At 52.3% G+C, this 22,499-nt stretch overlaps 1 protein-coding gene across 1 annotated transcript; it reads right to left on the bottom strand.

The window, feature by feature from the left end:
• Positions 1 to 1,379: 1,379 nt before the first annotated feature.
• On the bottom strand, positions 1,380 to 6,335 carry LOC109756024 (glycosyltransferase BC10). The gene is made up of 11 exons (XM_020314895.4): positions 6,062 to 6,335; positions 4,688 to 5,118; positions 4,352 to 4,450; positions 3,922 to 4,022; positions 3,776 to 3,847; positions 3,515 to 3,605; positions 3,146 to 3,226; positions 2,370 to 2,429; positions 2,160 to 2,282; positions 1,993 to 2,031; positions 1,380 to 1,827 (listed from the first exon to the last, which is right to left on the bottom strand). Exons 2-11 carry the CDS (start codon positions 5,003 to 5,005, stop codon positions 1,699 to 1,701), a joined length of 1,113 nt encoding a protein of 370 aa, XP_020170484.1. The 5' UTR covers positions 5,006 to 5,118; positions 6,062 to 6,335; the 3' UTR covers positions 1,380 to 1,698.
• Between the last annotated feature and the right edge of the window lie 16,164 nt (positions 6,336 to 22,499).

Below are 22,499 nucleotides of genomic sequence, written 5' to 3'. Positions count from 1 at the left end.
CCCGCAGAACGAGGAAGCTTCCGCCGACCTTGAGCTCTGCTTCTTGTCGTCGACGGTGGTCGCGCCGGCGCCGACCAATCCAACCTCTGCTGCGCGCCGCTAGCGGAAGGATTAGACTCGGACTGAGAAGGCTGCTACGCCGCGCTGCCGCCCGGAGGTATGCCTGAATCGCCACCGGAGTTTGCATCCACAGCCGCCATGGCTGGCGACGGCTAGGGCTAGGGAGTGAGCTCGGGGGAGAGTGAGAGAGCTGGTGGGGACGAGCGGCCCGGTCGGCCAGGTTATGACCTGGTCCCGACCAGGTGCGACCGACGAGCGGCTCTAACGGCCCCGCGCGCGCGCCGTTTGCCGTTAGGCGGGCCGCCCGCCTGGCAAGTGGGCCACTCACGTCAGAATCGCTGTTAAAACTGTCAAAACAACCATTCAGTCAACCTGGTAGTTTTTAGTCACGTTTTTACGTATTTTTGGTAGTTTTCGGCCACTTTTAAAAAAAGTGGTAGTTCTGTGGGACGCGAACCCCTAAACTGGTAGTTTTTTCACGGCAGTTTTTAAGCACACTAGACCGGTGAGAACCGGTCAGACTGGGCAATTTTTTTGAGAAACCAACTAATAAACCGGGCGGTCGAACCTAGTGGGATTTGATTGCAGGTCATGGGCATTGGCCTATGCTAATCACCTCAGCAACACTTCTTTGTTGTCTAATAGAAGAAACCATTGCTATTTGACCTAAATCAGCATATATTATTACTCTGAATATATATTTTTACTGTAAAAAAACCAGCAATCAAACCGATGAACCAGCGGTCCGACCAGTATAAACCTGAACCGAAGGTCTTATCGGTTCAATCACCGGTTCAGTTTTTTAAACTATGCTTAGAGGGCTATACCACCCAAAGTTCCATCAACCATTTGTGCTTTTAGAAAGAAAAGAATCAACATTTGCTATTACAAGATAAATATGCTATGAATACATATTCCATGATAAATCTATTGATTTGGTAAGTTAATACTATTTTTGTATTAGCTAGATTTAAGAAAGTAACTAATTCTCAGTCGATATTATAAGTTTGCTCATACAAATCTAAAAAAAAGCATCCAGCATGTAATTAAAATATGTTTATCTAGCACAAATAACTGTAATATTGTCTCACTCAACTAATAATTAATTGATTCCCTCTCCATTCTACAAATATGTTCATATAGATATTACAAACTATTAGTCGTTCTATTATAACTCATTCATATAGTGCAAAGAGATTCAGACTACTACGCAATGGCAAACGTGCAAAATAAAAGACGCCCGTCTGCTTTAGCATCTCAGTCAGACGAATTGGCTCATTTCAGGTGCCCCAAATTTTTTTTGGCTCATTTCAGGCACATAAGGGATCAGGCATCAATTTCATAAAAGAACAGAGCACTTCTCGGTCAGACGAACTGGTTCATTTCGTTTTGCAGTTGCCACTGTTCTACACCAGCAAAAATCGCCATTAAAAGAGCTGCTACTAAAATAGCCTAACCATTGAGAGATTTTGCTTCAGAGACCAGCAGGCCAGGTCAGGTGCCATCTGAAAACGTGCAAACCTCTGCTGAACAAGCAGTGTATTCTGACACCAGCTACAACACAACAGCGCCTGGACTGCAGCGCCACGGCGGGCAACAATCGGTATGAAAAAAGAATCCTTGAGGCATCCGCCATACTCATATGACGGTGAAATTCGAGAAAATGTTCATCAGAGTGTCGAGCGCCTCGGGATAAAATTTCCGTGCGAATAGGTAGCAAGGCCTCTTCATGCCGTTCCACATGCACGGTCTTCGCTGCATTTCGTGCTGCAAGAACATGACGAATAGTGAGATTCTCCACAGAGAAGGGTATGATGTTGACGATGATGATTCACAGCCATGTGGTTGCAGAAAATGTATAGGTAGCGACTTGGCACTTCGTGGTTTCAGTAGAATTGTTCATTAGGGGAAACAATCAAAATAACTATATACCTTCGCGTTGCTCGTCACGTGAACGCTCTCGTCGATAGACTGCAAAGATTCCATGTTTAGTTAGACAAATTCCAAAACTATGCATTTTGCACAAATTAACTAAATAAAATAACACCGCCGTTCCCCTCCTTCTGTTTTCGTTTTTTTGATGTGCGAGTATAACTCACCGCTATACTTTTAAGCAGTTCAAAGCTTGTGTCAACAGCCCTATAAACTTTAGGATGCCATTTTCCTTCAGACCAATCAACACGTGTCACTGACCAATTCGCGATTCCAGTTGGATCAACCATCTGCAGGCACAATAGCAGTATGATATTACTGGTGGCTAAAGTACAAAAAGGAAAAGAAAAACTGGTTAGGAGCTTCTGAGTGCTTACATTAAATAAGGTTGGCAGATAGTGCTCATCAGAATAGCAGTTATGATATTCATTTCCAGGCTACAAAGTGCAATGATCACAAGATCAGTGGCAACATACAAATCAGGAAGAACAACAATCTGATTTACACATGCAGAAAAAAAAATCAAACAACCTTGTAGGTCATGGCAAACTGGCAATTGATTAGAAGATAGTACTAACTTAAAAATGTTATATAGCAACATAGTATTGACTTGCCCCCTCTGTGTTTTCCACTTTAGAGTACTAGACCCCAATGCTGAATATTGTACATACACAGATAATCAAGATATAAATAGCTAAAGAGTTAACAGTAATAGGTATCATGGGCAATGAATCATAATCCCCAGTTTCACAATTGTTTCCGTAGCTGTCTGTTTGTGTTTCAAAGGAACTACAGTAGTCCAGTTTGGACAAAACTCTGTACCCAGGTTTCATTTGCTAATGGAGCCAAGGGGCCAGGGGCTTGGCTCCCTGGTGACCTAAAGACCATTCGAAACTAATGACCATGAAAAAACAAAGTGGGCCTTGTATTATTATGTGATAGCTGAATCACGAACACCGAACAAGACTAGCTCAAACAACTGTTATCCAATAGCATGGATATTTACCAACGTATAAAATGTTGCATACCATACAAAGGTCAAATACCTTAGTCTTATACAAACATCTAGGGGGGCATTATGGCAATATAATTCTCAAGGGAAAAGACAGCATGATATTTTGCTTAATTTTCTTAGAAGTTAGCTGATATTTACCTTACAGTAACGTTTGAACTTTCCATAGTAAAGAGTGTCAACAAGTATAAGAACTGCATGCTGCCGTTTCACCGTGAACCACTGCAAGAGGAGAACACACCAGAACGTGGGATGTTAGGCTATAGGAAAACATGGCAATTGTTTAAATTAGAGGACAGATGACTACTGATGTTCTGAAAGTGTGAAGAGAAGAAAAATGTGATGCAACATTTTAGCAACCATATGATATAAATAAGAAGGGATGTTAAATTATTCTTGTCATTTTTACAAGGTTTCTGATAATCCAATTTTATGCGATTGAATAACTTGAATTTGGTAAAGGAGACAAGGATTCCACTTTCCAGGGAAATCAAGCATAGAAATTATCACCTGTGCACCCTTTCTCCAATCCCTCTTGACGATTTCAGGTAACATATGCTCAGAGTATCTACCTGCTCCATGTGGACCAGGATCATCGAAACTGAACAATAATTGGCATGTCAATGGTGAGGCCATGATGTGTGTAACAATAATGAATAAGAGGGAACCAGCAGGTCCTCAATCAGGCATATGTTCAGCTTAAAATATTATATAAAAAACTTGCATCTATAGAGAATCATCTGTAATGTAACCTTCAGAACCCTCACTTACGAGTCAACAAAGCTGATGTTTGTTTCCATGAGATAACTATATACATAATCGAAGTTATGCAGTGGTACACAACTGCAATAACAAACAAAGCATTAGGATAAGGGTATTCAATTTAAAATTACATGAGAACAAAGGAAATGACTAACCTCTCAGAGAGCAAGACAAAATGCTGGTTATCTGCATCTTGCAGTGCATTTGCCAAGAGCCTCCTCTCTGCATCAATCATAGTAACTGTACCCCAGACCACCTACAGGCAAATTGAACTATTACATTTTCAAACAACTAAAATGTTGAACTGTGAAACAGACTTAGATCCACTATGCTTATCAGGCAGCAGGCGACTTTACAAGGTATGATAGTACTCACAAACCATACTGGTTCAAGAGCATTAAAAGACTCTGAGTCTTGACTACAAACTACAACATTCCATGAAAGTAGAGTGGGGGTGAGTGTATTATATATAATCTGAGAAAACCTTTCCTGTGTAGATCAATTCAAACAATATGAAACAAGGTCTCAAGATCAATAAAAACAATGTAAAAAGAGGCAATCTCTAAATCTATTCTAGTAATTTACCTTTTCACTCCGAATATCCCTGCCAGCGAATATTGGACTTGCATGAACTGTCTTTTCTCTTGAAGCATGTACGTATATTGTGTATCGGTCTTCATGTCCCTAAAACATTACATCCAAGCAGCTGGATTCAGTATTCGATATCCATGAAGTGAGCACATCCCGTTAGCTTTATCATAAGATAGGCATGGCAATTAATAATCCATTTCTTCCAAATAGGAGAAGACATTAGTATTAGTAACATTATGCAAGTTCAACCACTGAGGTGTACAAATTTCCAGTTAAGAAAAGGCAGAGATATATTTATTTTAATTTTGCAAATAGTGCTAAAAATCGTACCATGAAGAACTTTTCCCAAAGCTTCTCAAAAGGCAATGAACTGGGTGTCAAGAACATGAAAGCGATCTTCGGATTCTTTGACTGAACAGGCTGTGACAGAACAAGGTCTCTCATTACAGCACGAGCAGCTATCTCATCATCAGTGTATACTCTCACAGGTTCTAGAGGAGGCTGAGAACCACAGGAATTAGACAAGTAGCAACCCGTGTAATGTTGGGGTTTATAAAGATAGGCACCAGTGACTATCGCACAGACAAAAGCAATCAAGACGATGACCCAGAGAGGCCTTCTAGATGAAGTTCTGTTGCGTGGTGCCATGATCCAGGTGTATGTGTAGCAATGACAGAGCTTCAGAATCTACATTTACAAGGCTTCACTTCTATAATCATGCTAAAACATCATTCCGGTAGAATTGTCGAGACTATGAAAACCTGGAAACATGGTAAAAAAACATAATTCGAGGTTAAATATGCTATAATACAAGGGACGAACCATTTAAATTCTGTAAAAGATGCAGTAACAGGGGATAAAACATTTAAATTCTGTAAAAGGCTACACCACTTAACAATGGAGTAATAACCTATTTAAGAAAAAGGGGACATCAATTGAGGAATGGTCATGGAATCGATCTGAAGATAGATGATGTTGCACATCGCAAAGTACTTGAGACAGTTGCCGCTTTGATTCGAGATCTGTGGGGTGCAGCTACAGGAGGAACGGAATCCCTTGTGTGTTGTTTGTCTTAACTGAACATTTGACTTTTTTATGACTGATTCATAACCTTGTACTAGTACTAGCAACTAACACCCCTGCAAATTGCACTGACTTGCATACACGCCGATCGCATGCTTTAGATGATGACTCTCTCATTTCCCTTTCGCGGACAAGCAATCCCGCCAAACCCTCTAAGAGACCCGAGGTGGCGTCGGGGCTCCCCAACAAGTGGAGAACTAAAATCAAAACCCCCGATTAGCCAAATTTCCTTGACGAGTTGCCAAGAAACTCCTCGAAATGGGAGACCGCTAAAATTTCCCCATCGACAGTTACCGCGCAACAAGAAACCCTACATACTTATAGGCTAAACAATAAAGTTGACACGCCCACAACACACAACGATAATTCCCCAAACCGGAACTCGTCACCCCTTGCGTAGAACCAAACCCCTAACCCCTAAGAAGACCCCGAAATCACCCCTACCCCTGACCTCGCAGGGGCACCGAAGACGCGAGAATCCAGGGCCAGGACCCGGAGCGCGGCCAGGAGAAGGCGCCTGGAAATCCCGGCCGTCCTTCCATTTCCACAGCAACCCGAACGGCGCCCCGGGTAAATGCTACTGCGGATTCGAACTGAAACAAAAGGGGGGTCGTGGCATACCCAGTTCAGGCGGCGGATCTCCGCCGGCGCGAGCTCGTCGCCGCTTCGGATTGCGGAGAGGGGCGACGGATGCGCCTCGAGAGATCTGTCCAGGCGACGGAACAGAAAAGTGGGAGGATTCCTGCGGGGAGGGGGAGTGGGGGGCGAGGTGGAAAGGCGAGAGAATGGAGAGGAGTTACACTTTTGTGTCTGCGCTAACGAAAGCAGGAAAAAACAGGAAAGAGGCTGCAGGGGAGTTTAACGCCAGCTTTTTTTTTCGGGCAAATGGGAGTTTAACGCCAGCTGATGGTGCGTTTGCGCCCACACACAATCTTGTTTGACATAGTACGCACGACGAAGCTCGGCCGTGGAATCCCAAGTGGCCCTGGGCTGGCATATGTTGGCTCTACCTAGCTTTTGTTGCTTCCGCCAGCCTCACACGTGCTTTGGCGTTTCGCCCAGGTTTTATCGCCCGCCCAAAGGGCATAAAAGAGAGCAACTCTAGCGAGATGGTCTGTAATGATCGTTAATAAGGTGATCCGCCCATAAAAAATACTCCATCCCTCCCATGGTATAAGAGCAACTTCAACGGGACTCAAACGGGGCGTCCGTTTGGATCGGCCAGGCGGACGTGCGCGTCCACATTTTAAAATCCGCATTTTAAAATGGTCGGCTTGACCGCCCAATGGGAAGGCCGACCCAAATGTGCCGGCGTGAAAAAAAAACAAGTTACACGAAATAAATATAATTAAACATAAAGTGGCCGGTCAAACGCCGGCCAAAGTCCACCTAAATCTAATAAATATTAAATAAAACATTAAAAAAAGTCTGCGCCCGCCTGCTGCCGCCCCGCACGCTGCCCTAGACGTCGTCGGCCTTACCCTTGCTCTTGCCGTCGACGCCGCCGTCGTCGATGAGGTCGATGAAGACCGGAGTAGGGCCAGCCCACCCGAACGCCGCCTGGCACGCTGCCAGGGCAGCCTCCTCCGGCGTTTGCTGGGGCGGCTGCATTGCGGCCAGCCGCGCACACTCCTCCTCCTCCTCCTCGAGCCGGAGCGCCTCCGCGTCACGTTGGAGCATGGCCTCATAGCGCATCTGCTCCTGGCAGAGCCAGTGCTCCTTCCAGCGCTCGAGGTGGGCCTCCTCCTGCTCCGGCGTTGCGGCGAAGTGGACGGGAGGCGCGCTCACCCACTCGCGGTACTGGCCCGTCCACGAGTAGGCCTCCTCCGGCCAAGTGGGTGGAGGCGGGGAGCGCTTACGCGTCGGCTCCGGCTCCGGCTTGGGCTGGACGGGCGGCGACGGTGGCGGTGGCGGCACGAAGAGCGAGGTGTGGACGGAGTCCCCCGCCGCCGACAGGGCAAGGGCTTGCTCCAGCCCATCCCAGTGCGCTTCCTCCTCGAGGCGGCTAGCCTCCAGCGCGTGCTGCAGGGCCTCCTCGAGGGCGGCTTGGTACTCCGCCTCCGCCTCCATGTTCTCCGGGTCTACCTGCGGGGGCGGCGGTGGGAACGGCGGCGGGACGGCGTCGACACCCGAGCGCCGTTACTCCTCGTGTTCGAGGGCGAACCACGCCTCCCAGTTGGAGGAGTCGGCGGCGAACTTTGGCAGCCGACGCTGCTCCGGCGTGAGCTGCGCGCGGCGCCTGCGCACCTCGTCGTCGTGCGCCCGTTGGCTATGCGGAACCGCCGGCACCGGGATCCGCTGCGGATCCAAATGCCAATGGTGCGGCAGCGTGACATCGGGGTACGGTAGTGGCTGCCTGAACTCCCAGTGCCACCGCGCTTGGTGCACCGGGATGTGCAGGCGCCGACGACCAGGGCGGAAACGCAGCGCCGCCGGAGGAGGGGGGAAGGGAAGCACGGGAGGACGAGGCGCCGGGGGTGCCCTTGCCCTTGCCATTGCTGCTGCCGAAGAGGCCCATGGGCGCGCTAGGGTTTGCTGTCACCGGCGAGGAAGCACAGGGAGTGGTGGGTGGCCAGATGTGGACGGGAGAAGTGGATGAGGCCGACCCTGCCACACGCGCGGTTAAAAAGGACGCTTCCACTGGCTGACGTGTGGGCCCGCTGTCGGAAGTCGTCATAAATAAGACGACCGGTGGCGGTTGGGTGGCCGCCAGGTGGGGACGCGGCGGACGGCGAGGAGACGCGCGGCGCGTCTGCTCCGCGTCCGCGCCGACACATTCCAGGCGCAATTTTGGGCTCGAAATGGGTCGGCGCGGACGCCAGGCGGACACGATTTGAGTTTGGGTCGGCGTGTTGGGCCTCCACTTTTGTCCGCTCCGACCCAAACGGACGCGGGTGGACAAAATGGGTCGCCCCATTGGAATTGCTCTAAGAGTGTGTTTTACACTGGTGTAGTGTCAAAAACGTTCTTATATTACGGGACAGAGGGAGTACTAATTCAAGATTGTGAAATTGAAATGAACCCTCTGGCTGCCTTTCATTGGAAAGCCTTTTGCTGGAAGATAATGTTGCCATTGCTCGCCTCCGCAACAGCTCCCCGACTCTCAGGAACATCGACTTCTCTGCTCCTTACACGAAGGGGCCTTCCCTTTTCCATGAGCTAGTCATTGAGGACGAGGACGCCCCTTGCCTTGGGAAGTTGCTGCCACTCAGTCCAGACCATGGGTCGACGACCGTCCGGGTAATTCGAGCACCTAAGATGCAGCTATTGGGTGTGTTGTCAAAGGGCATATCCAAACTCCACATTGGAACCACGGTTTTTCCAGGTAATAGCAGCCTCCTACAATCCAGCAATCAGAATTCACATGTCTGCAAGTATTTGTTCTTATTTCGGTTTTTCAGGTAAGGGCAGCCTCCTACAATCCAGCAATCAGAATTCACATGTCTGCAAGTATTTGTTCTTATTTCGGTTTGCCAGTTCATCAGGAAATGACCGCCATCAGGTTGACAACCACAATGTGCACGGTGAAGGTTTTGTTTATCGGATCTGTCGGCTCTAATCTTGATGCAGTAATTGGCTTCCTCAAATGCTTTCCCTGCTTGGAGAGGTTGTATATTCCTATGAGTATTCACATTTTCTTGTCTGAACTGTCAACATCGGCATGACTGACTTGTCCTCTAACCCATTAACCCGTCTTCACTCTGTTTGTTCTCTCCATCTCCAGTTGAAGCTACGGATGGAGATGAAAAATGTGCAAAATATGACCCATTGGATCCAATTGAATGCCTTGAGAGCTATCTCAAAAGAGTGGTGTTGGAGAACTACTCTGGGGACATGGCGGATGTTGAATTTGCCAAATTTTTCGTTTTGAATGCGAAGGTGCTAGAAGAAATGAAATTTGTATCCAGTGACAGCTGCGACCACGAATGGAAGTCTAATCAACACATGTGGTTACAAGTGGACAGCAGAGCTTCTCCTGATGCTCGACTTGAATTCATGAGTAGTTGTGAGGATGCTTTAACAGATTACAAGCATACCCATGATTTATCAATGGTTGATTCCCTTCGAGAGAACCTTTAACTTGGATTGATGCTGCATGCAAATTCTGTCCCTTTCAGAACATTGGCTTGCCTTTTCTGTAGTTCAAAGTAACCCCACTCTTATGATGCTCTCTATGCAATGATCTATTTTATCCAATAATGGAAGATTTTGTGGCCCGCTCAGGAGCGCCACTTTCAGCTCGGGCTTTTATCCAAAACCTCAACTTCAGAATGCGCAAGATGATATTGAAAGGGGGTTCAGAAGTTTATTTCTGTTCCGAAACTGCTCCACACACGATGATTAAGGACTGATCCTTGCACGACAGATCAATCCAGCGGCGGTGAACTCTTTAGTCCTACGCATGTGTGTTTGGATCTTAAATGACGTCCATAAATTGTTTGGCATGTGTCTGTGCTTGAATGTTAACTACTAATATCTTTTCTGTGTAGGTTGTAGTGTCTGTTTCTTTTCTGTTTGATAACATATCGTAAGCTGTGTACATCAGCTGTAGCAGGTACCTTGCTGATGTTTCTGTTTTTTTCTTGTTTAGAAAAGGAGGAGGACCCTGGCCTCTGCATCTGGACGATGCATGCATCACTTTATTAATTATCCACACAAGACTTTACAGAGTCATACAACAGTAAGACTAAAGCCACTGTCAACATCTGTCGCTACTCATATCCAGTTGATGAAGGGATGCTAATAGTCTGTGCCTAATACCAAACAGACCTCGCAGCCAAACCTAACATCTAAGACCTGAGGTCCCAACCAGGACGCCTGCCGGATATGGGGCACCCACCAGTCTGGCGCACTCCTCAACCAGGACGCCTACGGGGTATGCGGCCGCCGCAGCCACCTGCCATCAATCCATCTTCAGTGTTGTACTGATGCATCTACCTTACCCGGTCTAGCCACCGTCGACGCCAGCACGACGCCAGACAACGCCACCATCCTGCGCTCGTCCATCATCACATGCCCACCGGCGAGACCCCGCTGCTCCATGCCGCTGAGACCCGGCGTTGTCGACGTGCCAGATGCCACGTGCGCTCCTCTGTCGCGAACCACCTATTGCCACCGGTCCCATCCCCTCTGTCAGTGTCAAAACTGGCAGATCTCGGGTAGGGGGTCCCAAACTGTTCGTCTGAGGATCGAGGGTAACAGGAGACAGGGACACGATGTTTACCCAGGTTCGGGCCCTCTTGATGGAGGTAATACCCTACTTCCTACTTGATTATCTTGGATGAATATGGGGTTTACAAGAGTTGATCTACCTCGAGATCGTAATGGCTAAACCCTAGATGTCTAGTCTGTATGATTATGATTGCCTCTACGGACTAAACCCTCTGGTTTATATAGACACCTGAGGGGCCTAGGGTTGTACAGAGTCAGTTTACAGAGGAAGAAATCTTCATATCCGAACGCCAAGCTTGCCTTCCACGCAAAGGAGAATCCCATCCGGACACGGGAAGAAGTCTTCTGTCTCGTATCTTCATGGCCCATTAGTCCGGCCCACGTCACATAGCCCGGAAGCCCGAGGACCCCTTAATCCAGGACTCCCTCAGTAGCCCCTGAACCAGGCTTTAATGACGATGTGTCCGGCCCGCAGATTGTCTTCGGCATTGCAAGGCGGGTTCCTCCTCCGAATACTTCAAAGTAGTCCTCGAACACAGAAAACGTGTCCGGCTCTACAAAACAGGCACCACACACAGCTGCAAAGAGTATAATATTTCACAAGTCCCATCTACTGACAACTTTTGTAGCGAGACGTTACGTCCCTGCACGGTCATTATTTCGAACCATTTTTAGCCTCCCGCTCCACATTTCAAGATGCGGTTTTCATTGGCACGTCTTGTCGAAGCAAAGATCGTGTCCCCTTATCGCGGGATTCTCATTAATACGGGTGTGGGTAATCCAACCGCGCCGTCCGCACGACCCTTGGGGAATAGGCGAGTTTTAAGGCGAGTGGGGAGGCGCTTGATATTCGCTGCCTTTATAAGAGGATAAGGATTCACTCTTTCACCCACGCCTTCTTCCTCTCTGCCCATCCGTTCTCGAGCTCCAGCACCCAAGCTTCCATCCTTTCCGCCCCCAAAAAGCACTCCGACCATGTCCAGATCTGGAGCGCAGGGCAAGTGGATGGCCTCCTCCGTCACGAAGGAGAACATCACGGAGCTCTGGGAAGCGGGGTACTTGGCCCAGGAAATCGCCCACCGGCTTCCGGCCAAGGGGCAGATCGTCCCCACCTCGGAGCCCAACGAGAGGGTGGTATTCATCCCCCACTTCATCCGTGGGTTAGGATTTCCCCTCCACCCCTTCGTCCGCGGACTCATGTTCTACCACGGGCTAGATTTCCACGATCTAGCCCCAAATTCTTTCCTCAACATCTTGGCATTCATTGTCGTGTGCGAGGCCTTCCTCCGCATCCCATCCCACTTCGGATTATGGCTAAAGACCTTCAATGTGAAGCCGAAAGTGGTGGATGGTCAACATGCTGAGTGCGGAGGTGCCATGGTGAGAAAATGTCCAACGTCACATGGCCCACATGCACCTTTGTGGAGACCGTCAAAGGGTGGCAACAATAGTGGTTCTACGTCACAGAGCCCCGCGACACCACCTGGGTCGTGGCTCCCGAATTCAAGTCCGGGCCCCCACTGCGGCTTACCTCCTGGCTAAAGAAGGGCCTGGACTGGGCGTCGTCGGACGAGCTGTCAGTGCTGCAGACGCGCGTCAAGAGCATGGTAGACAAGAACATCAAGCTTGTCAACGTGATCCAGGTGGTGCTTTTTCGCCGGATCCTTCCCTGCCAAAGCCGGGCTTGCCATTTGTGGGAGTTCGATCCGGCCAAGCACCAGACCTTGCAAAAGTTCTTTGGCGCCACGCACGAAGGTATCTGGAAGGTGCTTTTCAAGGCCAATCAGTCTTGGCCGAAGACGACTGAGGACCGCGGCTATAACCTGACTCATCCCGCCAGTTCGGTAAGTTCCTCATATTTCAAGGTGTATCCTCTACCTATGCATTCAAGGAAGATGTCTAAGCTTCTCCATTTGTCTTTTCAGGGCTGGATAAAGAAGGCGGAGCGGATCCAGTGTCCGGCTCCGCTGCCCAAAAACCCAGCTATCCCACTTCTGACGAAGATGCTGGTTCCGGCGCCCTACAAGGCACCAGAGAAGAAGGCCAAGAAGAAGGGCCAGGAGGCAAGAAGCGGCCTCCACTGTTAAGGCACTTCGGACGCAACGTTTGAAGACGCCGAAAACCACTCCTCCCCCACCGAAAACGATGAGGAGGAGGAGGAAAGCAATTCTCCCCCCGAGGGGGGAAGGAAGAAAAGGGAGGCCTCCACGGATCTGGAGGCAGAGGCGGAGGCGTCCAAGAAAGGGAGGGTCTCCCTTGCGGACAATTCCGAATCAGACACCGATAGCAGCCCTAAATGGCGTCCCAGGGAGAAGCCCCTGGCCGGATCGTAAGTACTCAAAGGCACTTATTGTTGGGGAACGCAGTAATTTCAAAAAAATTCCTACGCACATGCAAGACCATGGTGATGCATAGCAACGAGAGGGGAGAGTGTAGTCCATGTACCCTTGTAGACCGAAAGCGGAAGCGTTATGACAACGCGGTTGATGTAGTCGTACGTCTTCACGATCCGACTGATCCTAGTACCGAAAAGTACGGCACCTCCGCGATCTGCACACGTTCAGCTCGGTGACGTCCCACGAACTCTCGATCCAGCTGAGTGTCGAGGGAGAGCTTTGTCAGCACGACGGCGTGATGACGGTGATGATGAAGCTACCGGCGCAGGGCTTCGCCTAAGCACTGCAACGATATGACCGAGGTGGATTATGGTGGAGGGGGGCACCGCACACGGCTAAGACAATGTCTGTTGTTGTGTTCTAGGGTGCCCCCGTGCCCCCGTATATAAAGGAGCAAGGGGGGAGGCCGGCCGGCCCTTGGGCGCGCCAAGGAGGGGAGGATTCCTCCTCCTAGTAGGAGTAGGACTCCCCCTTTCCTAGTCCAACTAGGAGGAGAAGGGGAAAGAAGGAAGGGAGAGGAAGAGGAGAAGGAAAAGGGGGGGGCGCCCCCCTCCCTAGTCCAATTCGGACTCCCTATAGGGAGGGGGCGCGGGTGCCCCTTGTGGGCTGCCTCCCTTCTTCCCTATGGCCCATGTAGGCCCAACTTTCCCCCGGGGGGGGGGGGTCCGGTAACCCTCCGGCACTCCGGTTTTCTCCGAAACCACCCGGAACACTTCCGGTGTTCGAATATAGTCGTCCAATATATCAATCTTTATGTCTCGACCGTTTCGAGACTCCTCGTCATGTCCGTGATCATATCCGGGACTCCGAACTACCTTAGGTACATCAAAACACATAAACTCATATACCGATTGTCACCGAACGTTAAGCGTGCGGACCGTACGGGTTCGGGAACTATCTAGACATGACCGAGACACGTCTCCGGTCAATAACCAATAGCGGAACCTGGATGCTCATATTGGTGATACGTCTCCAACGTATCTATAATTTTTGATTGTTCCATGCTATTATATTATCCATCTAGGATGTTTTATATGCATTTATATGTTATTTTATATGATTTTTGGTACTAACCTATTAACCTAGAGCCCAGTGCCAGTTTCTGTTTTTTCCTTGTTTTTGAGTTTTACAGAAAACGAATACCAAACGGAGTCCAATTGACGTGCCAATTTTTGATGATTTTTATGGACCAAAAGAAGCCCCCGGAGTAAAAGAGTTGGGCCAGAAGAGTCTCAGGCCGTCCACGAGGGTGGGGGCGCGCCCTACCCCCTGGGCGTGGGCCCCTATCTCGTGGACGACTCGGAGACCCCCTGACGTGAGACCTCCGCCAAAAATTCCTATAAATACAGAAGCCTCCAGAAAATAACCTAGATCGGGAGTTTCGCCGCCGCAAGCCTCTGTAGCCAATAAAAACCAATCGAGACCCTGTTTCGGCACCCTGCCGAAGGGGGAATCCCTCAACGGTGGCCATCTTCATCATCCCGGCTGTCGGTGTACAAAAGAAGGGGCGCACCCTTGTACCCCTTTACCTGTGCACGGACAGTCGGAGCCGCGCCCACGGCCGCACCAAGGAGAACAAGGGAGGTGAACCAAGGTAAAACCGAAGCCCAAGACGATCAAGACAACACCAAGGCCAAGAACGCAAAGAAGCAGTGGGGCGGAGCAGTTTCCCCCGGCAAGACCCTTGTCGGGGACGGCTTCAGCAGCCCCGGCAAGACCCTTGCCGGGGCAGCACGCCCAAACACCAACAGAGCGAGCCTCCCTTGAGCCCGCGGTCTCCAACACCATCAACCACGTTGGGCCAGGGCTCGGGACGCACCTCTGTGGTGGCATGCAGATCTTTGTGAAGACAAGGAATACTCGAGATCAGATGAGGATTAGACGGCAACGATCCTCGGCAAGATCCTTGCCAAGGGGAACCACAAGACCCCCGGCAAGATCCTTGCTGGGGACAACAGCACACCACGGCAAGATCCTTGCCGGGCCACCCGGCAAGGCCCCCGCCAAGGGCGCCAGCGGGGCCACCTCTGGGTCCGCACCAGCCAAGTCTCCACCGCCGTTCGCATGCAGCTGCCAGCCCAACCAGCTGGGCAGACACCTGCGTGGCGACATGCAGCTCCCAGGCCAACTCAGCAGGCGCCTGCGTGGCAGCATGCGGATCTTCATGAAGATCCCACCACCGCGCCACCTCAACTACTTGCCTGCCTACATGGCACCGCATGCACCGCTGGCCTGGGTGCGTGTCGAAAGCGAGGAGGAGCACCGACGGACGGGACGGGCTTCGTTCCCGTCCCCAATAAAGCAAGGAGACACCTCAGCAGCGCATTAAATGTGCCTTGTCCTGTAATACGAGCGATAAGAGCGATAAGCTCGTAGCACTGTACGCCTTTCCACCTCCTGTATGCCACTGTGGCAGCCCCTTTCGACTATAAAAGGAGGCCCATGGCGTACTGGAGAAGGATTCGGCTCTTTCGAACCATTCAGCTACTGTAGCTAGTTCAAGAGCTCAAGAACACTCAATACATCCACCAAAGCAAGACTAGGGTTTTACGCATCCTCGCGGCTCGAACATGGGTAAACGATCCTTGTGCTGACTGCTGATCCTGCTCTTCTTGCAACCGTGTGCCCCGGTAACCGTAGTAGGGATTCTTGTGATCCCATAGGTGTCGTTCCACACCGACATCTTTGGCGCGCCAGGTAGGGGGCGCAATTGTGAGAATCTGGTCTAGTAGTTAGCCTAGCGCTTCTTCATTGCCATGGCTCCCAAGAAGAAGACGGCCATGGCGATCGGCTCGTCGGGGGCCGAACGGCCCGTGCGAGCGCGGGCGAGCGGCGACCCGGTTGCGGACAGAACCCGAGCCGCGGTTCGCGAGCACCAACATTGCCTGGCAGTCAGAGCCTGGCGAGCGGCGCCGTTCGCGCGCCAGGCGACGGGCCGCACACCACCAAGTCTAAAGATGGGGCCCGACCCCCCGCAGGCGGCGCGGGGCCCTCCATGAGTGTCGTTGTGCCACCCACGGGCGGCGCAGCAACCTCCAAGACGCCCACACATGCCACCACTACGCGCTCTTCCCATGGTGTGCGCGACGAGCAGCGTCACCACGCCGGTGGCCCTGGACACCACCGTGGGAAGAGCCCGGTGCGTCGTTCGCAGGATGAAGGAGTTCGGCATGCCCGCCGAAGTGCTGGCGAAAATGGCGCGCAACCACTGGGTCGTGACGGAGCTCCTTCTAATGTGGTTAGAAGTCAAAGCGCGCCACGGTCCACGCAGCTGTCGCCGCCACCCACGCCAGCAGAAGCTTTGGCGCGCGCGCAGCTGCTCCTCGACTTCCCTCCTGCCGCGGAGAAGCTCGATGAATGGAGGGCCACCATCCGGAGCCTCGTCGCCGTCGCCAAACAAAGATGATCCGCGACCAGCGGGACCGTCGGGTCGGCGCTCCACCGAGCCACCGCGTGCTGACGCTGGGAGGACCGGATGAGCTGCGGCCACGGTGCACTCTCCTCCTCCTCGCCAGCCGCCGCGGGCGTCTGCCCGTCGTGATGACGCTTGTGATAACATCTCTGTAGCGTCGTCCGACCCGCGGACCCACCGCGACCAGCACCAAGTTCTTCGAGAACGAGCTCACGAAGATGCTCGAACCACTATTGAGCGCCGGCGTGATACACGCCACCAGTCGGACAAGCGGGCGGGACCCGCTATGGAGCACCGGGTACCGGGGGGCTCCGGCGGCCTACCTTACGAGGTGGGTTGCCCGGCTTTTACCCGTGAGCTGCGGCAGTTCCAGTGGCCGTCCCACCGCACGTTCAAGCCTGACGTCGGCGAGAAGTACACTGGCAAGACCCATCCGTCCGAGTTCCTCAGCATCTACACCATCGCGATGCAGGCTGCTGGAGCTCGCGACGACAAGGTGCTTGCCAATTATTTCCCGCTGGCACTGAAGCCCAACGTTATGTCTTGGTTGATGCACTTGCCGGCGGATTCCATTTCTTCTTGGACGGATCTGTGCCATGAGTTCGTTGGCGCCTTCACAGGAGGCCACCAAGCTCATGGCCAGGCCAGTGATCTGCATATCATTCCCCAGAAGGAAGGGGAAACCCTGCGCAAGTACATCCAGAGATTCAGCCGGGTGCAATACAACATCCCCGACGTTCATCCCGCCGCTGTGATTAGCGTGTTCCATCAGAACGTACGCAACCGCAAGATGCGCGAAGAGCTGGCGATGACCAAGGTTAAGGATGTGGCCGAACTCTACGTTCTGGCCGATAGATGCGCCCGGGCTGAAGAGGGAAGGAAGTACCCCGGCGAAGACGCCGGCGTGGAAACCGACTCTACCGACGAAGACGCCGCCACCCCGACGAAGAAGGGACGGTGTCGCAACAGGAAACGCAAGGGCAAGGCCGTGCTTGCCGTTGAGGGATCTGACGACACCAGCGCTGCCAAGAAGGTCAAGGCAGACAGCCCCGGCAAGGAGATTGCCGGGTGCGCCGCCTGCCGGGCCTTAGCAGCTGCCGACAAGCCAGGGGGCTCTGGCAAGCAGTACTGCAAGATCCACCGCACCAAGGGCCACGACCTCCAGAACTGCCGACAAGTCGAGCTGCTTGCTGAAAAGCAAAAGGCCGAGTATGAAAGGCGGGACAAGGAGAAAGGTTAGGACGGTGCCGAGGGATCCGGCAAGAAGCGTGGCGGCCAAGGAAGCCGCCCCGGCAAGGACAACCAGCAAGAGAGGCCCGCCTGGGGCCGTGACAAGAAACAAGAAGACGATGATCACGACGAGGACGACGAGTTCGGTGAGCAAGAGTTCCAGAAGGCTACAGAGGCCATGTGCGTCGATGGTGGCGCCTCGCTGCATACTTCTCACCGCCAGCTCAAGCAGTGGGTGCGTGAGATTACAGCAGCGGAGCCGTCGTTCGACGCTCAGGAGCCGCTGAAGCGGTCCAGCACGCCCCTCATCTTTGACGCCGAGGACCACCCTGACCGCACAACCGCGGTCGGGTTTTTGCCATTGTTGGTCTCACCAACGATACGCAACCTCAAGGTGAACAAGATGTTGGTTGACGGCGGGGCCGGCCTAAACTTGATCGGACTCCCTATAGGGAGGGGGCACACCTCCTCGGAGTGTTGCGCTGCCGTCGAGGACGTGCCAGAGAGCTCTACTGGCAAGAGCAAGAAATCCAGAGCCGAGCCACCGCAGACCAAGAAGGTGTCCGCCAGGGAGGATGGCACGGGAGGGGCCTTCACTATAGGCTCGACCCTCGACAGAAAATAGGAAGGCACGCTCGTCACCTTCCTGCGGGCGAATGTCGACGTGTTTACATGGCAAGCATCCGATATCCCCGGTGTTCCCAGGGAGGTGATTGAGCACCACCTAGCTATTTGCCCTCATGTGCGGCCCGTCAAGCAGAAGGTCAGAAAGCAGGCTCTAGAGAGGCAGGAGTTCATCACAGAGGAGAAGTGGAGTGCTCCACCCAACGTGGTTGGCCAATCCGGTAGTGGTGCGCAAGGCAAATGGGAAGTGGAGGCTGTGTATTGACTACACAAATATCAATAAGGCTTGTCCTAAGGACCCCTTCCCATTGCCGCACATCGACCAGATTGTTGACTCCACGGCCGGGTGTGATCTGCTGTCATTCCTCAACGCCTACTCGGGCTACCATCAAATCTTCATGACAAGAGAAGATTAAGAGAAGACAACATTCATCACCCCATGTGGTACGTATTGCTTTTTACGGATGCCTTTCGGGTTGAAGAGTGCTGGCTCGACGTTTGCAAGAGCGGTCCAAATTGGTTTTGAACCCCAGCTCCATAGAAATATGGAGGCATACATGAATGACATAGTGGTCAAAACCAAGGACGGTCCAACTCTTGTGCAAGATCTGGAAGAGACATTTGCCAACCTGCACAAGATCAACCTTAAGCTGAACCCTGAGAAGTGTGTCTTCGGCGTTCCGTACGGCAAGCTTCCCGGATTCTTTGTGTCACAGCGCGGGACCGAAGCAAATCCGAACAAAATCAAGGCTATTGAGCAGATTGAGGCGCCCAAGCGGATCAAAGATGTGCGTCAGCTCACCGGCTGCGTCGCCGCCATGAGCCGATTCATCTCCAAGTCCACCGAGCGTGCCCTTCCCTTCTTCAAAATCTTGAAGAAGGCAGGCCCAATGGAGTGGACCCCGGAAGCCGAGGCGGCGTTGCAGGATCTGAAGAAGTACCTCTCTTCCACGCCAATACTGGTTGCGCCTAAGCCATAAGAGCCGTTGTTGCTGTATCTAGCGGCGACGAATCAAGTGGTCAGCGCCGCACTGGTGGCCCAGAGGGAGGTCGACAAGGAGGCAGTGGCGGCGGCAGACCCAGCGAATGGCGAGCCAAAGATCCACCCGGCAGGGCCTGGTGCCGGCAAGGCAAGGCCCCCGGCAGGGTCTGATACCACCAAGGCGGTGCCCGCGCAGTCGAGTGAGGTGGTGCAGAAGAAGAAGATGATGCAGCACCCGATTTACTTTGTCAGCTCCCTCTTGCTGGGGAAAGGTCTAGGTACTCCGATGTGCAGAAATTGCTCTTCGGCCTCCTTATAGCCTCAAGGAAGCTGCGTCATTACTTCCAAGCCCACGAGATCACTGTCGTCACCCGCCTCCCATTACAACGGATACTACATAACCCAGATGCGACCGGAAGGATTGTGGAATGGGCCCTGGAGTTGTCAAGTTTTGGGTTGAAGTTTGAAAGTACCTCGACAATCCAGAGCAGAGTCTTGGCGGAGTTCATTGCAGAATGGACCTCAACACCCGACGAGGAAATCCAGGAGACCGCTCTCCCCGGCAAGGAAGCAAACCGCGACTGGATCATGTACTTTGATGGGGCTTTCTCGCTGCAAGGCGCCGGTGCCGGTGTGCTTCTTGTCGCACCCACCGGAGAGCACCTCAAGTATGTGGTCCAGATGCACTTCCCCAGGGAGATGTCCACAAATAACACTGCTGAGTACGTGGGGCTGCTTGCCGGTCTCAGGATCGCGGCAGACCTCGGGGTGAAGAAGCTCATCGTCAGAGGTGACTCGCAGCTTGTCGTCAGGCAAGTCGACAAGGATTACCAGAGCCCATTGATGGAGGCCTACGTAGATGAGGTGAGGAAGCTAGAGGAGCGCTTTGACGGTATCCAAGTAGAGCACGTTCCCCGAGCGGAGAATGACATCGCCGATTACCTGTCGAAGCGTGCCGCATTCAAGCTACCTGTGGAACCAGGTACCTTTTTGCTCTGGTTAACTCAGCCATCCGTCGAACTATCAATGGGGCAGAACAAGCGGAGGAAATCAGGTCCCGATAAGTACTTTCCCGCCGAGCCCCCTGGGATGGCCGGCAAGGATGTTGCCGTGCACACTGAGCCTGCCCAAGAGCAAATGGCTCCGGCAGGGCGTCAAGCCCTGGCCGTAGAGACAGCCGCTCCCATGGCGGAAGAGATGCCTTTGGTCCTTGCCGTCGAGCCCCAGGCTCCGGCATGGGCACAACATACCATCCGATTCCTCCAAACAGGGGAGCTTCCTGAGGAGCAGGAAGAAGTGGGAAAAGTAGCCCGTCGGTCCGCCCTGTACCAGTTCGTCGATGACGTCCTGTACAGGAGGAGGCCGAACGGTGTGAAATTGAAGTGCATCCCCCGGGAGGAAGGACTGGAGCTGTTGGCGGAGATACATGGAGGCATATGTGGCTCCCACATAGGGTCGAGGGCCCTTGCCGGCAAGGCGTTCCGGCAAGGTTTCTTCTGGCCCACTGCCCTCCAGGATGCGACGACACTAGTAACCAAATGTGAAGCGCGTCAGTTCCATTCAAAGAAGCTTCATCAACCAGCTCAAGCCCTTCAAACAATCCCTCTCTCCTGGCCATTCTCGGTCTGGGGGCTCGATATACTGGGCCCCTTCCCCCGTGCTGTCGGGGGCTTTGAGTACTTGTACGTTGCAATCGACAAGTTCACAAAGTGGCCGGAAGTGGAAGCAGTGAGAAAGGTAACATCACAGTCAGCCGTCAAATTCTTCAAGGGACTGGTCTGCCGCTTTGGTGTGCCAAGCAGAATTATCACCGACAATGGCACGCAGTTCACAAGCCACACCTTCATGCAGTACATTCAAGACCTCGGCAACAAGGTCTGTTTTGCTTCCGTGGCACACCCCCGGAGCAACGGCCAAGCAAAGAGGGCGAATGCTGAAGTGTTGCGAGGCCTGAGAACGAAGACCTTTGACAGGCTGCACAAGAGCGGAAGGCGCTGGATTGATGAATTGCAGGCGGTTCTTTGGTCGATCAGAACGACGCCAAATCGAGCCACCGGTCAGACACCCTTTGCCCTAGTATATGGGGCAGAGGTAGTTCTCCCCACGGAACTCATATACGGGTCACCTCGAGTGCTCGCTTATGATGAGCTTGAGCAAGAGCAGTTGCGGCAAGATGACGCAATGCTCCTTGAGGAAGATCATCTTCGGGCGGCTGTGAGAGCAACATGCTACCAGCAAGCCTTGCGTCGCTACCATAGCCGCAAGGTTCATGCCCGAAGCTTTGAGGAAGGCGACCTTGTTCTTCGGCGCGCTTAGTCGGCCAAGAATACCAACAAGTTGACGCCAAAGTGGGAAGGCCCTTATCGGGTAATATGAGTCACCAGGCCCGGCGCAGTCCGCCTGGAGACAGAAGATGCCATCCCAGTGAGTAATTCCTGGAACATTGAGCATCTTCGCAAGTTTTACCCATAAGGCGCGGCTAGCCGGGCCGCCCGGCAAGCCACCTTTTGTACAAGCTTTGCCGGCAAGGCATGTAACCCTCTGTACAAAGCCAGGCGCAGACCCTGAGCATAAATAAATGAAGCGCTGGTGCCCTAAGTTATAGCATGCATGCTAGGTTGAGTCCCTTCCTCAGTTAGGGTTGATAGTGCTTAGCGGCGACTAACCCCTAGCCTAGAGGTCGGGTGTGCGTCTTTTCTGTTTTCTTTGGTCCGCAGGTCACTTCTGCCGAGCCACTTGGGAAAAGGAGAACGAATGGACGCCCCAACCCCGACAAGACAAGCCTGCCGGGGGCTGAAGATGTGAGGATCCAACCACGGCGAGCCAAGGTTGCCGGGGGCTGCGGATTCAGATAAGTTTTTCATCCCCCTACTGTACATTTCCGTATGGAACTGGGACATGTGGAGCCTCGTTTATGTCTTAAAACCACCATACTCCCTTTTCCTTGTGCCCGAGAGTTACTTCCTGGGTCAGAATTTGGTAGTAGTTGCGGTGGCGAAGAAATGAACGAGGAGCCTAACTCTACTTCGCCCCTGCCTCCGCCAAAAGCGCGAGAACGTTTATTGTGAAAATAACAAGGATTCATCCTTGGCATGGGCCTCGCTCACGCACGAAGAACCCGGCAAACACCCCTTTTCATAAAAAACGTCCCATATAGGTACAGTTCATACGGAAAGAAAAACATGAACAAGGGGGATTACAAGCTTTAAATTTAACAAGGCCCGAAGGCTTACAGACTAAAAA

This window comes from Aegilops tauschii, chromosome 7 (genome assembly GCF_002575655.3).
Source record: "Aegilops tauschii subsp. strangulata cultivar AL8/78 chromosome 7, Aet v6.0, whole genome shotgun sequence".
Classification (NCBI taxonomy): domain Eukaryota; kingdom Viridiplantae; phylum Streptophyta; class Magnoliopsida; order Poales; family Poaceae; genus Aegilops; species Aegilops tauschii.
This window is presented reverse-complemented; position numbering and strand designations above follow the sequence as displayed.

Coding starts and splice junctions, on each gene's coding strand:
- LOC109756024 (XM_020314895.4), bottom strand. CDS start 5,005: ATGGCACCACGCAACAGAACTTCATCTAGAAGGCCTCTCTGGGTCATC. Junction 4,023..4,351: donor GGGATATTCGGAGTGAAAAG/GTAAATTACTAG, acceptor ATTTGCCTGTAG/GTGGTCTGGGGTACAGTTAC. Junction 2,430..3,145: donor AGTTCAAACGTTACTGTAAG/GTAAATATCAGC, acceptor TGCACTTTGTAG/CCTGGAAATGAATATCATAA.